Genomic DNA, 15,361 nt, shown 5'->3' with positions numbered 1-15,361 from the left:
ACTAGATTAAAAATGTTTTTTATTTACTGCATTTTGATATTTAGTATTATAATAAAAACTTATACTGCATGTATCTAAACATGAATTCCTTATATCATTAATTTGCAGTATCCTGTTACATTGCCTCAGTTCTTGACGAAAGTTATTAATTATTACAATACAATCGTCGACTCATTTCCCAGATAACATTAATCAGTAACAGCTATAATGTTGTCTTCTACTTGTTATTTCCTTTATATACATTAATAATCATTTTCTCGTTAATAATAATCTTTTTCTCTATACGTCTAATTTTTAGTTGATCATTTGGTTTAATTTTTATCTAATAAGCATTGAAAAGGTCAACAGCTGCAATTATTAGTAAATTTAAAATTATATGATTTAATTGTATATATACTGTTGATTAATTAATCGACATTAAAGAATCACAAAAAGGTTTTAAAAATGCATTATAAATGTAATTCTTCCATCGATTAAAATATCAAATATAATTATCATTTAATAATCATTTAATATGCAATTAAATTATACAAACATACACATTTAAAACTAAAACTACTATGCACATTAACTAAAAATAAGCGAATAATTTTATTTCTAACATTTTACCACATTACTTGTTTTGAAAAATGGATTAATCTTTTAATTAATATAATATAAAAATAATTTAAAACATTCAATTTACATTGTGCTTCAATAAATTTATAAAATATAACACCAAATGTTTAAAGTTTGGTGTAAAATCTGTTACAATATATGTTACCATCTAAATGGATAATGATATCTTATATAATTAGGTAATAATATTTTTGATACCAAAATTTTTATTATTCAGTTTTTGAATTAATAATTTATGGGAGAAATTAATTTGATTAAAGCTTTAATAAAATATTAACAATTAAAAGAACAATTTTCTATAATAAAAAAACCTGAATGAAAAATACGTATGAAATACATTAAATGCATAATTTCTAATATGATTAGATTGAAGAAAACATTTTTAATACTGCACGTTAAATATTCAGTAAATAATTGCCCAAAATTGTTTAAAAACTATCTTTTGAATACAATGTTTATATTTAAATTTATTAAAAATATAATCAAAATATACTTACAAAATTAAAAGTTTTAAGTTTAGAAATAATTATTAAAAAATTGTACAATAATTCAAAAGCATTAAAAAAATAATTTATTTAGTAAAATTATACAAGTTTAATATTAATTGTTAAAGATAAATTTTTTTACCAATATATTAAAGTCAATAAGAAATAAATATGTACATTTCTTTAAATAAAATATATGTTGGTTTATTTAATTTCACAGTTGCTTAAAAGTCATAATATTATTAAATTATAAAAAATAATAAAACATATTTTTTCTTAGTTTTTAAAAAAGCCATTTGATAATTATTATAGTATCGTATATAATTTTTGCAATATAATTTTTACATAATACTTAATTCACGATTTCATGTAACATTTACTTTTATTTAAGTTTTTATGCTTGAAGTAAATTTTGTTCCCAATTTTTTAATACGAATGTTACTGAAAAATTTGTTAAAAAATTAATAATACTTTAACTAAGTGATAGCAGTAATAAAATATTGTAAGTAAAATATCATTGAAAATATTGTAAGTAAAAACTACGGAAATTTAAATGATGTCATAAAATTAACAAAACATTGAATCGAGATGTTCAAACTATCTAGTCATCATTAGCAGTGCTGCTGATATGAAATTACATATGAATGAGAATCCCGCCATGAACGTTCATGATGTTAATAGGGTGGCGCTGTAGTCAAGCAGTGCGGCCAGCTTACTTCAAAGACATTAAGTGACTGGCATTCGACGAGTCGAAGAGTTTCGAGAAATACAAGTAAAAGAGTGTAAATTGCTTTATCATTGTAATCCGTTCGTAAAAAAAACATATAATCGACAAACGAATAGAAGCAACTGTCTTTTTAAGTGCTTATATTTAGAGACTGTGCATGCACTTGTGTTTGTACTTATGTATTAGAAGTACCGGCCCGCAAACGCACGCCGGACGCTGAAAATTGCAGAGCCTTGCACGTTTCATGTGTAGGTAGTGTAAGTGTTGAGCCTCGTGAGCAGTGCGTTAGTTGCGGATTAAGTGAGTCAATTCATTCGTTCGAAAAAAGAATAAGTTAGTGTGCTAAGTTCGAGAGACGATCGACTGTGTGAGCAGCTGCTTGGAGCGTTAGGGTATTTTCTTTACATCAAGACTGCTTCACACTGTGGAGCAGAACGGCCTCAAACTGTGGGGCTCTGGAGCGTTTTTTCTTCCTCCGCAAGGAATGTACTACCCTGTAAGTCGAGCGTGTATTTAGAATTATGTATTTTAAATAATATTTGTGATTTTCCCACTTTAATTTTTTTGTTTTATTAAATCCCTTCGAATATTTTGGCATCTTTGACTAATAAGAAGATAAAAGACGTATCATATCATCAATTCGTATATACGTAGTCCCTCTCATTATTGTCGCCATTCCGAATATGAATGTCGGCTCAGGGTTGAGATTTTTGTATGCGAATGCTCGTACTTACGAACAGACTAACATTCTAAAAATAAAATATAAAAGTTATAAAGATGTTTAAATTTAGTATTTCATGAATTATTTATGAAGTAGTTTTTCACACTTTTTACATAGAGAAGTAGTTGATAGAAGAGGGGATAAGCAGTATCAGCACGAAAAAATCGATTGCGCTTGGATGCGCCTCACGACTTGTTTCAGCGAAGAGAATCTCACTTTCTGCTTTACTCTTGTTCTACGAATGCGATTGAGGGATGGGCGGGGCTGAGTGAAAAGGTTGAGCAGAGGAGTAACATTGAAGAGATTGAACAACATCCGGAGGACTAATATAATAATCTATCTCCTGGGAAATATAAGAATTGTAATGAGTATGCGTAAAACTTTTCTGGAGCAGCTCTAAGCATTTACATATTCCCAAATTAATTACTTCATCAAGTTCAAGTTTTTTGTATTATTTTGCAATTATTTTGTAGCATTATTTGGCTTACTCTACTCGCCAGCTCTTTCTTGTATTTTTAAAGTCCGAATAATTTGTTTAATTTTTATTATTGTCGTATCAAATTGGTTATATTATTTTAAGCTGTATCCGTATATTAAATTATATTAAATTACAAGATACTAATAATAAATATATATAATATAAATAAGCAATTATAAATTTGGACATGTAATTAATTTTAATGTAAAAATTTTAAAATAATTTAATAAAACTAGAAATTATACGATTCAAAGAAATAATTAACAATAAAATTGGTAAATAAGAAAATTATTCAATTCAATTGAAATTTTATAATTGAATTATTCAATTCAATTCAATTATTCAATTGAAAAATATAATTTAGCCAAAATTAACAAGAAAATGTTATTATACAATTACCTAAACTACACAATTTCAAATTCAATATATTAAATTGAATTCAGTATTTATCTAACATATTTATATCTTTGTTATATAAATTAGTTATGAAATTTAAGATTGAAAGTTTTACTTTATAATTATTCTATAATTTACAGTGTAAATAATGAATAAATAATAAAAAGTATTTAGATTATTTTTAATAATATTTTCTTAGTTAAAAGTAGTTTTTTTATATTAATTTCAACTTTATTACTTTAATGAAGTTAACAAATTAATTACGTATTAACATTTAATTTATAATATTAATCGAATCTGAAATATATTTTTATTTAATGTAGCTTAAATTATGTATAAAATATATTTAAATAATATTATACTACCTCAGTTGTGATCCAATGTCAATTATACTTTATTTGAATTACATACTTGAAATATAATTAATCAATTTTTTAAATTAAAATTTTTTTAGCATTTATTATCATATCAATGAATGAATTCTTTAAAAAATATTATTTTTTGTTTATTTGTAATTATTAAATTATTTCTGTGAAATTTCATCTACTTAAATATACGTCCATTATTAGGGAGAACATAGGAAAAACATAGGAAAAATTTGAAATTATTGAAGAATTTATTTGCTTTACCTGCGAGTTTTATAAACTATATTTAAATTAAAATATTAAATTAATATTTAATGAAGGCATGAATTCGTATGCAAATTCGAATACAAATTCTAAAACGAAATTGGTTATTCTATAAACCGTATCTTAATTTCAAATTTAAGTATTTTTTTCTCTAGCTACTGTCTGAAATTTGTATTCCCCTATGATTCTAGTAGTTTCTTATTCTTTCTTTGTATATCCAAGAATATCCTTCATTTATGTATTTTTTGTTCAATCTACATCTGCTTCCAAACTCCCTTGGTGAAAATGAAGTTCATAAAAATTGGAAATATATTTATAATATTTAATGAATTTAATATTTTCTTATTTGCGAATAAAAACTTATTAAATAATAAATTATTTTAACATAATAAAATTAATACTAAAATATCTATTTTTTAAACATAACATTTATCGCTAATTGTTTTAAATATTTTATTTTATGTATAATATATTGTAATAATATCAACCCATATTAGTAATATTTTTTTCGCATAAAAATTAAAAACGTTATAAAAACTGAACTCAAAAGAAGTAAATCTTACTTTTGTGTGTTTCTGTAAAGTAATTAATAAATTTTATATTTTAAATAAAAATTAATTAATTTATAGTATAAAAGTTAAAACATAATTGATTCATCTGATTACTATTTAACTAAATTAAAGATAATTGAAAAAACACAATCAATAAAATTAATAAATGTGAATGTCTTATAATATATAACAATAATCAACCTTTACTCAAGTAAATGAACATTATTGCTTTGATTTTACATAACATTGTTAATGCATTATTATTATAATATTCAATGAATTTCTTAATATTATAATTCATTGATATTACCAAGTTATAAAAATGTTTGTTATAAAAATGTATATTATAGAATTGTTTTAATACTTTAAGATAAACAATTTTGTTATTCTTATAATGATGCCACAATTTTATAAAGAAAAGTACTCTAATAAAAAGTGCTCTGACATCGGAAACATTTTATACTCAATTTTGGTACCATCCGTAGATGAATATTGTTAATATAAGAAAATAGTCGTCAATATAGCACTAAATAATATGAAAAATGTATTGTGTATATATAGTTTGCAATTATATATTATGCAATAATAATACCTATTATTAATTTTCTATAGTAAATAATAAAGAATATAAATTTTATGTTTAAATGTAATAACAATATGATATAATATTCTAAAAATTCAATATTTTACAAGTCATTAAAGTATAATAACTGTATCTTTATATTGAAAATAATTAACAATTTGTGCACAATACATATATCGTTTATGACTGATTTCAATGATTTCAGAATTATTAAGTAGTAAATTATATAATGATTTAAAAAAAATGAAAATTCTTATGTATATTCTGTAATATAGGATAATCTCAAATATGGTATAAAATTTGATGTAATTTTTTTGTTTTTAATAAGTCTTATGTAAAGCATTTTAGTACATTTAAAAATGTTTAAATATAAGAAGGAAGGCTTCGGTTTTTTAATTAATTTTTATTTTGCACTTTAAAGTAAAAAATACGTTAACATTTCATTATTTTACCAGTGTATGTAATTATTTACTTATATATATGTGTGTGTGTCTCTCTCTCTGCCTCTTTGCGCCTGTGTGTGCCTGTCTGCCTGTCTCTCTCTCTCTCTCTCTCTCTCTCTCTCTCTCGCGCGCTCTCTCTCTCTCTCTCTCTATCTCTATCTATCTCTCTCTCTCTCTCTGTGCGTGTGCGTATGCGTATGATATATATATTATTTCCATTAAAAATTCTGCTTTTAAACATTTAAAATTATATATAATTGTCATTCTAAAATTGTAAATTCTAGACACATTTGTTTAAGCCATTTACACATTCTGATAATGTTAGAGGTTATCCAAGAGGTTATCGCACATAATTTAATAAAATGTTTTCTTTATTTTCAACTTAACGAAGAAACTTTGTCAATAATTTTCTATTTATTTGCATACAATGTCAACGTATACTTAAAAAAACGATAATTATTTATCTATCTATATATATATATTATTTTACAAGGTATTTTTCAACGTAATTAATTTTTCTAAAAGTATTGTATTTATATAAAATATCTTATATTTGTTTCTTTTAATTTTAAAACAAAATATATTATAATATTATTTCTTTAATTCTATTATAAATTATTTTCATTATTAAAATCTGAAAATTGTTTACTTCTATACTATACAATTAATGATAAATTTTATCACTTTCTTACTTTTCTTTTTATTCATATAAATTGTAAACTTGTAGACTTAATATTCAAGTTTAATTTTAGAATAATTTCAATTACCAATAATGAATTTAATAGAAAATACAATAGACGTTATTTTGTATTATTTAAAAATTTTTTAATATATTTGCGTGGATTAGTTTTGATAAAAATTAAAAATTGTAACTGATCTATCTGTTATTATTTATATATACATATGGATAATTTATAGTAACCTATCATATAACATTATTTTACTGAATTTTAAAGTGTTCCAGATTTATACCAGTATTACATATTTACAAGTGGATTGACTAATTTGTATAAAATATATCTAATGTATATATTTTAAAAAAAAATTCTGAATGAATATTATTAATATTATTAAATTAGTAACAATTAAAATTCGGTATATATTTACTTTTGTGATGAGTACTTTGTTATATAATTCTTAATATTAGAAATCATAAAAATATTGTTCTTGTACGTAAATGATTTAGATATGTTTTAAGTAGAATTTTTCTTATTTTTCAACAATCTTTCAAGAAATATCTATATTATGTTTACAATGTTCACTATACTATGATCTTATATATATTTTTATAAAGAATCAAATACCCTTTTTATTTGATTATTATGCGTTTATTCAAGTTCATCATAAAATATATAATTGTAGTCCTTGCTGTTCTAATAATTCATATTTAAACATGAAAGTTTATTTTCAAATAAACTAAAATTATTGTACTTCCATTTTTGTTAAGTTCTTTCCCCAAATTTTCATACATGCCTGATTTACACCATTACAATATTTACAACATATAATAATAATAAATGTCAGCATCTTATTCATTGTTTTTTTAATGAAAACGTAAAATAATGTGCTAACAATGTAATAATATAAAGCAGTATGCATATATTTTATTATTTTATTGAGAGTTAAAAGTTTTGTGTATCTATAACGACGACTACTACATCGACATTACTATCAATATTTATAATGAATAGCGACTTATTAGTCAATATTATTAGATACAATTTTTCTTTTAGTTTTTTATGATAAATTCAATAAATAAATATATTATTTTAAATGTTATTCCAATATAATTCTTTTTCAAAGAACTGATTGCAAAAATTGTAATATATTGTAATATAGTATTTATTGAGCATAAAAGAACCGACAAGTAATGCGAATTGTGAACATTTTAATCTATTTAAATGTTTAATTTTGAAAAATATCGAACCATTTAATCCCCTTAATTCAAATATTATCTCACACAATTCTAAATGTTCGTTTCATTATAAAAAACATTGCTTGTTTGAAAATTTAATATTTCATAGTTCATATTCACTAGAATAACCTAGCTAATCTAGTAATATAATTGTTAACTGTATATAAGATATCAATTTTTAAACAGAATAAGACATCGATTTTTTATAAATATTTTTTACTATATAATTAAAATTTCAAATTATGAATATAATATTTGTAAATATATAATTCGTAATACCATAATAATAAATTTAATGTTTGTAATTTTTAAATTAAAAAAAAATGAAATATTCTATAATAACATTTTTAATATTAAAATAACAAAATTTATAAGCATTTTGCAAAAATACAGAAAATGAAACAAAATAAATATAGATTATATAAAATTTTATGGGAAATTTCTTAAAATTTAATATTAAAAATATATGGTGTCTAGCGATAAATAGTGAAATATAAATTATATTAATATCATAATAAAATTTAATCATTAAAGTGATCAAGTAAACATATATTTGCCAGAAGATAAACAGTATGATCAACTGTTATCACTTATGTATTATTTATTTGCATGTAGATTTTAATTAATTTAAGAGGTTCAATTGATTGAGTATTTGTTTTTAGTTTCGCTTTCGAAAGTATATAGGCTACTCAAAATAAGAAGGCTAATATTTACAAAAATTTTAAATTTATAAAAATAAACAACTAGTACACATTCACTTAGAAATAACTTAGGAAATTAGATTGATAGTTGTTTTATTTAAATGTTATTTTTAAAATATTATTAATCAGTAACTTACTTTTATCACAATTCAATATTAACTCAAGATTTTTTGATACTTATCTCCAATAAGGAAGCATAGCTTGGTCTTACTTAATTAAGTTCTTTAACTAAAAATGAGTAATCTTTTTAAATTAAGGCTATCATCTATATATAAGAACACTAATTTATATTTCAGTTGAGTGAGGGCTCGAATAGATTCTTGTTAACAATTAGTTTTTGAAGTTCAAAATATTTTTGTATTTGTTTGTTCTGGGGCATGGTTTAGTATAATTCGTAGAAGTTAACAGATTTCGAAAGTGATTACAATAAAATATCAATATGCATGGAGCAGTTCTGGGTGTTATCAAACGCTATCTTTATTTAATTTAGTGTCGGAACTACATCGCTTAGTAGTGAAATACTTCCTTTTTATTTCGTGTACGTTCACTGTTACTTATTTTTTAGATTCTATACACTTATTTACATCAGCTGAATTTATTTTTAGTCAATTTCATAAAAATTTGATTTTTGCAAATTATGTTTGTAATTATCAGTGGTACAAAAAATATATTTTTGTGTTTTTGCTCTTTCCAAATATTAGTTCTCTAATAACTATATTGCAACTGAAAATTAATACTACTTATAATATCGTCAATAATTATGTTTCTAATTACATTTTTGAAGATATCGAGGAAATAATTTTGTATTTTAAAATGAATTTAACATAATCCTATATGATTTTAAGCAACTTCTAATAAAAGACTCTTCTTTATATTGGACGCTTCTTTAGCAGAGTACAATATTACTTAAGTACTGGTAATTCAGAAGGCAAATGTAAAAATTTATATCAATCAATCCATCTTAATCAACAAAGAGACTCTTTTATTTCATTATTTTATTAACTTAAAATTTTTTGATCTATAATATGTGTTTACTTTTGTAATTAAAATATGCAATGTAAAATATGCATTTTTCAAATGTTTTTATTATTTTAATTTTTCTTTATTTTATATCAGTTCATTATTCATACTTTTTTCAAAAAGTAATTTTAAAAATTTAATAACACAATTTTTATTCTACTTAAGGTATTATAGTAATATAGTAATATATTTTGTTTCTCCAGTTATTAAATTGATTTTATTTTTTTCAATGATATTCATTTTTAACTGCGAACTATTCATTTTGTGTACATATTTATTATATATTATGTATTTGCTAGTATTTGTTCTTCTAACTATTTGTTTTGGGTAATATTTATTACAAATTAATTTTATTAGTTTTTCTTTCAAATTGTCATGTTTTTTTTTATTATTATACTGAAAAATATATATTTTTATATTTTCTATTCTTTTTGTTATATCGTTTTTATCATTGTGTTTTTCATAGAGAATCTTTCTTTTCTTTTGTGTCTTAAATTTGTATTTTATTTTTTATTTGTTTTCTTATAATGTATAAAATAAAATGCCAATATTTTTTTTATACTTAAAATTTTTCATTTATTTAGAATTAGTTTCAATTCATTTATAAAAAATAATATAATAACTTATTACTTGTACTATTTAAAATGAATGATAATTATCAAAAAGAAAGATAAATGGAGTTAAAAACTGTTTTCTACTTTAGCACATGGTGCAGACAGGAATAACTGCGCCTTATGGGGGAGGTGTGTTTCCTCCTCCCGTAAATGGAGTAAGTGGAGTTATCAGCTCGACAAGCTCAGGAGGGGACGTTAAATCAACACCTACGGTAACTGTCAAAGAAGAAAGTACTGTTACTCAACAGCAACCTACAACAAGTGGAGCACAAGCACAACAGACATCTGGAGTCTCACATTCTGCTGCTTCAGGTCAACAAGCACAAGCCAGTTTCAGTCCACCATCACCTAATGGTGTTGATCAACAAGCCATTGTAAATATCTATTTATTTAATTAAAATAATCTAATATTTTTATATAATATTTATATTAACATTATATTTATTTATAATTTCATGTCTTGCGTAATTTAAGTTTACATATTATTCCTGAATAAGATGTAATAACTAACGTAGCATTTTTTAATTAGCGAAAATGATAAATATAATTATTTTTAAGAATATTTCAATTCTAATGAATATTGTAATTTTATTTAGCAATTAAACAATATATTCAGTTAAAAAATTAAAGTCATAATCATAAATAATCATTAACATTATTCGTTCGAAAGTTTTTAAAATATAAATGAAAAAATTATATTAAAAATAATAAATTTCAAATTATTTAAAAAATTAAATGTATAATGATTGAAGAATCTAAGAAATTTCTATATTTTATATTGTCATTTATTTTAAATTAAAATAGAATTATGCAGCGGCATCTATTGTTTTATAAATATATTTTCTTTTACATTATCATTTATTTTATAAATAAATATAAAAAATATTTTTATTTTATCATTGTAATAATAAGATATAATAATTATTATCTTTTAGATTATAGATTAGAATAATTTAGCGATTTCTTCAATGTAAAATATATACTTTATAATATCGAGTAAAAATTGATGGATTACACTTAGTCATTATAATCTGTTAAATTAAGGAATCCATTACACTTACACATTATTAATGAATGTAGAAATAATTCGGACAAAGAAATTTGCACCATCTTTTATTATCATATAATTTATATTTGTAAATAAAAATTTTATAACATTTAATAATCATAATCTAATATTAAGCTTCTGTAACAAAATTCGCGTACGAACATGGTGAATTTATATAATTTATTTTTAAATCATAATAATAAATTATGAATTAATAATAAAAATTATTTAATAAAATATATATATATATATATTACAATGCACTTTATTTAAACTTTTAACAAGACAAACTAATGAAATTTGCTCTGATATTTCACATATATATTTATAGTTTGTAACATCTTGAAGTGGCATATAATTGCGATTCAAGAACAGTTTAGTTTAAACAATGACAAAATATATTATATAAAAAGAATAAAAAATTGGTACATTAAAATACTAAAAGATCTTTCTAATACATAAAAATAAAAATTACTTTAAAAAAATTTTGTTTAAGTTTTCAACAATTTCCTCACGTAAAAAATGAGATTTTTAAAACCAAAATATTTATTAATTGAATTCAAAATAAATACAAAAAATAATTAACAATTGTACAATTATTGATTATAGATATTATTCTTTATTAATAGCTACTCCTGTAAAATTAATTTGTGAAATCTATATCTATTAGATTTTTGTAAGGAGTGTAATTTAAATTATTGTTAATCTTTTTAGAACGAAATAAATTTAAAAATTACGCCTATCAAAAATCACAGTACAATTTACATTTTCCAGATATCTAAAATTAAAAATATGAAATATCTAAAAACAATACTGAAATTTATTCTTAGTGTTTTAGATAATATTAAATAATTAAAGCTTTTTATAAAGATTTATTAGTATATATGAGTAATTAATATATATTTATATACTTAGTTAAATAATAATGTATTATTATCTGGGCTTACAAAACATTGTATAGTTATTTGATAACCATTAATAAAAAACTAATTATTTATAAAAATTTAACGAATATAATTTTATTACGTATAACAAAAAGAATCTAATACCGTTTCTAAACTAGATTTTAGTAATAAAATAGAGTATCTAATAAAAAATTCTGTGATATTATGTATGTAAAAACATTTTTTTATAATAATTTGCCGATTTATAATTATCATATTTATGTAAGTGTAATGTTTTTTTAAAATATAAATGCAAACATTTTTTATTCTGTTAATGTAGTATATTATTTCTTCATGATACATCTGCTAAATTATTATTGACTAAAGTAAAAGAAATAAAATAAGTAGTCTGAAAATCTCAGATATAAAGATTTTCTTATTTCTTTTTTAGTCCAGTCTTGATGTGTATATGACAATATATATATATATATATATATATATTTAGTATAGCACGTAGTAGAATCAAGTTTATAAACATTTCTTTTTATTTTCTTAAAGTTTAAATAGAAGTGCACTATTAGGTTTTATAGGAATAACAATATAATTGTGTATAATACAAGTGAATAAATTATCTTCATTAATTATTTTCCATTAGTAGGGATTATCTATACAAGGATTGCTTTTTATTTCTTAATTTTTATTTAAATGAGTTTTTATAACGATTAGTTATAAATTAGTTATAAACGATTAGTTATTTTTATGTGAAAACTCGTGAAACTCATTATGGTTTTATCACTAAAACTCAATAGATTTGATACAGAATTATTATAAAATTCTAATTAAAGATTTTTCTATCATATAAATAAGACTTTAAAAACTTTTTTTAATATTATACGACAAATAAAAAAAAATATTTTTTAAAATAATATTGTAATATATAGAAATAAAGAAAAATATTTGTGAAAGCTTATTAATCAAGTTGGAGAAACTTTTGTTACTTATGTATAATGTTTCTATGCTTGATTCAATTTTGGTATATAAAACATAAATTCATGTATTTTTTAATTTTTTGTTTAAAATCAATGATTTTTTTTAGAAATTATTATATATTAATTATACGTAATTTAAATATATAAAAAATAATTAGATTAATATGATACAAATACCAATTCATAATATATATGTAACTTATATAGTAATAATAGCTTTTTAAACATGGTTTAACTATTTTTAATATTTACTTTTCACTAATATAAATAATTTACTTGTAAATTTATTTAACTTCCATTTTTTATAGACATTTATAGATTTTTATTTTATAGACAATAAATTATCTTTATTAGTGGAATTATGGGATACAAAAGGAATATTCTTCTTAATAAAGTTAATTCAAATTTATTTGCTTTACTAAAATTTTGTTATGAATATTACATTATTTTTATACTAAATTAATTTCAATCAATAATTTCTAAATGCAAGTGTGGCAAGCTTTAAGCAATGTTAAATTTAACAATGTACATGGCATTTTATTTATGATATGTAATATATAATATCATAATAATATATGTTACAAAATAATCCAAACTTTTGAAACAATACAAAATGATGTTCTCTGATGTTCCTTAATTTTTTTTCTAGTATTATAAAATATATGGTTCTTACATCGCATAAAAAGTTCTGATAATATTCATAACATTTCTTATAGTACATTGCACCGCTTTTTTATAAATCAATAACTTAAAGCAGTAAAATATCTTATTTGTTGTTGAAAATAACGTATAATCGTTAAAAAAAATAAAATACATGTAATTAATATGGTTTATCGATATTTGAATGTTATTTCAAATAATAAATATTTTTGTAACGGAATTAAAAGAGATTATAATTAACTAAATATTTTCACGAATAATAACAAAAAACAAACAATTTAGAAGAAAACAAAAAATTTTAATTTTTTGTCACAATTAATACATACAATTGGAGTTAAAATTTATTAAAATGTGGTTATAATAAATGAATACATCCGTATATTTATTCATTACGTAGGCCCGATAACCAGTTCGATTTTTTTTCAAATGCTTGTATTATTGGAAAGCTTATAAATAAATAAAAAATTAATCATTTTTTTAACTAATACAAATAATTGTACTATTTTCGTGCCAATATAAGCATTATATGTAAGTCAAAAATAATATTTATAACTTTTAATAGTACAAAATTTTAATGAATGTAAATCTTTTTCAACTAATGTGTAAGTAAAAATTGTGTCATTAAAATTGTTACTGTATAATTTAAAGTAAACATTTTTTTCTATTTTTTTTTTATTAGCCGTGAGTAGATTTATGAAAAATATAAATAAACAATATTTTTGCAAAGTAATAATAAATCAATTTTTAGCAATGATTAATTTTTCACTTTGTTTTAAAGTTTGATTTTAGAAGATTACATGATTAATTACACCATTTTAGATTATTTAAACATAATTTTAATTTACTTTACTAAATTATTGAATGTTGAAAATTTGTTATTAACACTATTATAATTTAATAATATATAATTTTAAATAATAAGAATAAATTTGTGGTAATACTTTGTTCTGTAAGACGACAATATAGTGAAAATTTTTATTAATCTCGTCGATGATATACATTATATTGATCTATGTGCTATTTAAAAGAAAAAAAATTATATAGATAGAAATGAAAAATATCGCATCATTGTTTAAAGGATTCTTTATGAAGTTTTTATTTGAATTTTTGAAATTATTTTTACAAAAATTAATTTTCTTCATATCCAATCTATTTTTCTTTAGATGTATTTGCATTAGTAAAATATTACTTTATCATTATAAAATTTTTCTCAAGGTGTAACATTTTAAGAAGTCTCTATCTCTGTGACTTTCTTGAGTATGTTTTGTTTTTCTATTTTATTATCATTGTACTTAAGACATTTACTATGATTACTATTTTGAACTTGATTTATTATGTTATATTAACATTTTTTAATTAGTACGATTTCGTTGTATTTATTGATTAAACCGATAATTACGATTACAAATACTCGTAAAGTATAGGAAATATTTCATAAATAATTATTTGTTAATAAAAATACAATATATTTTAAATAATAATAATAGTGTAACTACGATTTTATACAGTAATATAGTTTTTTAATAAAAATGAAAAAAAAATTTCTTTCGACACAGTCGGATGTATTTCAGGCAGCAGTTGCAGCTGCAGCAGCAGCCGCAGTTAACACTGGCGGACAGCAACAACCTCCTACGAGTGCCACTGAAGCCAATTCGGAAAATAATATTGAAACTAGCGCGCTAGTACCTGTCACTTCTGGCGCTATGACACCGGCAACACAAACACAAGGCATTGATCTTAAAGGTCAGCCTAAGCGATTACATGTCAGTAATATACCATTTCGCTTTAGAGATCCTGATCTCAGAGCCATGTTTGGCGTAAGTGTGACATTATATTTTGCACATATGGCATAAACTTATTTAATAAATCTTATTATGAATAATTTTATGCTTATAATGT

At 21.5% G+C, this 15,361-nt stretch overlaps 1 protein-coding gene across 5 annotated transcripts in view; it reads left to right on the top strand.

Annotated features, from left to right (window-relative positions):
• The first annotated feature begins 1,804 nt into the window (after window positions 1-1,804).
• Window positions 1,805-15,361, top strand: part of LOC105365899 (RNA-binding Fox protein 1) — a 61,772-nt gene continuing 48,215 nt past the window's right edge. For 2 of the 5 annotated variants that reach the window (XM_011504180.1, XM_011504182.1), the window contains exons 1-3: window positions 1,806-2,326; window positions 9,971-10,255; window positions 15,019-15,279. In XM_011504180.1, the coding sequence (XP_011502482.1) occupies window positions 2,315-2,326; window positions 9,971-10,255; window positions 15,019-15,279 (558 nt within the window). In that variant the 5' untranslated portion in view covers window positions 1,806-2,314. Of the gene's footprint in view, window positions 2,327-9,970; window positions 10,256-15,018; window positions 15,280-15,361 lie in introns of all 5 variants that reach the window. The other 3 variants (XM_011504181.1, XM_011504178.1, XM_011504179.1) reach the window with 2 other exon arrangements.

Source organism: Ceratosolen solmsi, unplaced genomic scaffold (assembly GCF_000503995.2).
Source record: "Ceratosolen solmsi marchali unplaced genomic scaffold, CerSol_1.0 scaffold19, whole genome shotgun sequence".
Classification (NCBI taxonomy): Eukaryota; Metazoa; Arthropoda; class Insecta; order Hymenoptera; family Agaonidae; genus Ceratosolen; species Ceratosolen solmsi.
This window is presented reverse-complemented; position numbering and strand designations above follow the sequence as displayed.